The sequence below is a fragment of the Arachis ipaensis genome, chromosome B05 (assembly GCF_000816755.2).
Source record: "Arachis ipaensis cultivar K30076 chromosome B05, Araip1.1, whole genome shotgun sequence".
NCBI classification, from domain to species: domain Eukaryota; kingdom Viridiplantae; phylum Streptophyta; class Magnoliopsida; order Fabales; family Fabaceae; genus Arachis; species Arachis ipaensis.
In genome coordinates, this window is record NC_029789.2 from 43,221,439 (window position 1) to 43,223,576 (window position 2,138).

The 2,138-nt window shown below is 36.0% G+C and overlaps 1 protein-coding gene across 1 annotated transcript; it reads right to left on the minus strand.

The window, feature by feature from the left end:
• Window positions 1–1,886, minus strand: LOC107640563. Its single transcript, XM_016344075.1, has 4 exons — window positions 1,705–1,886; window positions 929–1,621; window positions 693–886; window positions 1–614 (listed from the first exon to the last, which is right to left on the minus strand). Exons 1-4 carry the CDS (start codon window positions 1,884–1,886, stop codon window positions 1–3), a joined length of 1,683 nt encoding a protein of 560 aa, XP_016199561.1.

Consider the following 2,138-nt stretch of genomic DNA (forward strand, 5'->3'; position numbering starts at 1 on the left):
TTAGATTTCGTATCCAAATAGACGCCAGACTGCCTCACATGTCAAAATGTACCTACAATCATAGTAATTCCTAATTTTGTCAACAACTTGTGTGGCTTCTGATGGATCACCAGCATTGTATAGAGTAGCTGTTACGCAGTCATTATCCTTGTGTACATACTTAAACAGATACTTAATAGAACTTTTTTGGCATGTGTATTCCACATTTATGTGGCACCCGAACTTGAGCAACAATTCTGGATTATACGAAACAATGAACTTATTGTCTAGTACACATTCCCTTTTCTTCATTGTTTGACCGTTATCAGTACGCCTATATTTGGAAAATCTGGCCTCATCAATGAGTGTTCGTTGTCTAAACTCTTTAGAATAGAACTTTGAACAAGATCCATTCTTCATGCAAGGTAAATTCTTGTTGTACGGACCACATGGACCATGTACCATGTAATTTTGAACAGCTCCATATAGATTTGGCCTTTCATTTTCATTAGGAATCTCAGTTGTTATATATTTGTCTATGTCATCTGGTGTTTGTGGCTTGAACTCATTACTCATGAATAAAAGGATATGTGCATGCGGAAGCCCTCTCTTTTGAAACTCTACAGTGCAAACATCTGAAAATTGAAAAAGACAAATGAGCAAAGCATTACAACATAAGATTTTAATAAAGCGTTGCATAAACACAGACTTACATCCCAAAATTTTGCCAAATATTTTTCCCTCTTTTAGGTCATCAATCAAACCATCAAGCTTGATCTTGAAAACTTGACATAATATATCAAGACGGTCTTCTGCCTTCAATCCAATGGGAGTCACTTCTCTTCTTATCTCATCCCATTCAGGGTTACAGGTTATGGTAATAAAATAGCTAGGATATCCTGCATATCTGCAAATTACAAATGCATCTTTACAATTATTCATCGTATACCTAGGTCCACCGGTAAAAGTACTGGGAAGAATGATTCTTTTGCCAAGCCTTGCAGCATCTACATCCCCATTTATAAGACTTTCATGCAAACATTTGTATTTATCAACCCTCAACTGTGGTTGTTTACACCTAAAGAATTTTAACCTCTCTGATTCCACTATTGTGTAGGCATCTACTAGAAACTGTTGGAATAATCTCTTTGATCTCAGAATTAATGGAGATTCACTCGTCCTTTTCTGTAGTCGAAAAGCAAAGAATTGTCGCAAAGTGATTGTTTTGTTTTTCTTTGTAGGCCTAGCGGAGATAGAATCTGATGTTGCAATACCCAAACGAAATCCATCCTCCCCATACAGAAACAACAATGGATATTGCAAGGCTAAATAAGATGGATGAAAAACATCAATCCGCTGGAGCTTTCTAGATTGACTCTCTATAATAATATCTCTATCTTTGCTAAGTTGTTCGACATCACCAACAATCAATGCAGCCACCTCGGATGCAGATGGTAAGTTGTATGTCCTGCCATCTGTAGTCCTTTTACTAATCAACTTAAACTTTATGTTTGTGCAATTTTTCTGTTTGTACCTATCTCTTGCATAGCGAAAACTCTTTGCCAAACTATTATATTTGTCTAGCATATTTCTTAATATTGCCACAATTTCCCTATCCCACTCATTTATAGCTTCATTGGAACTGCGAAAAAAAATAAAATTTATGTTATTTTCTCTCACAGATAAGAAATAATTAAAAAGTTTGACTGGTTACATGAAAATTACCGAAGTGTGCCTATTCGATTATCAATCTCATTTTCTGTGTCATAGATATATAGCTGGGCAAATGTTAGTCGCAAACTATCAGGAGAAAGTAAGCTACCAATGCTATGGTAGTTTTGACCCCCAAGCTTAAAAATTAGAGGAGCAGTCCCATTGTTCACCCCACGGTCAATTTTTTCGGCCATTGATGTAAAACAAAACATTGAATTAAATGTCCTTATATTTTTTAGAAAATGAATACTTCTTTGATCTCCTCCATTATGAAGCTAAATGAGCTCATCAGGAGACACAGAAAGTAGAGGAATCTCGATCTTTTCTTCCATACAACATAATGAAAACTTTGGTTGGGGCGACTGTTTGGATTTAGCAAGCCTTTCTCCAGACCACATCTATGCCTTACAGTGTTGACATTGATAAATAGGATTTCCTATATCCCA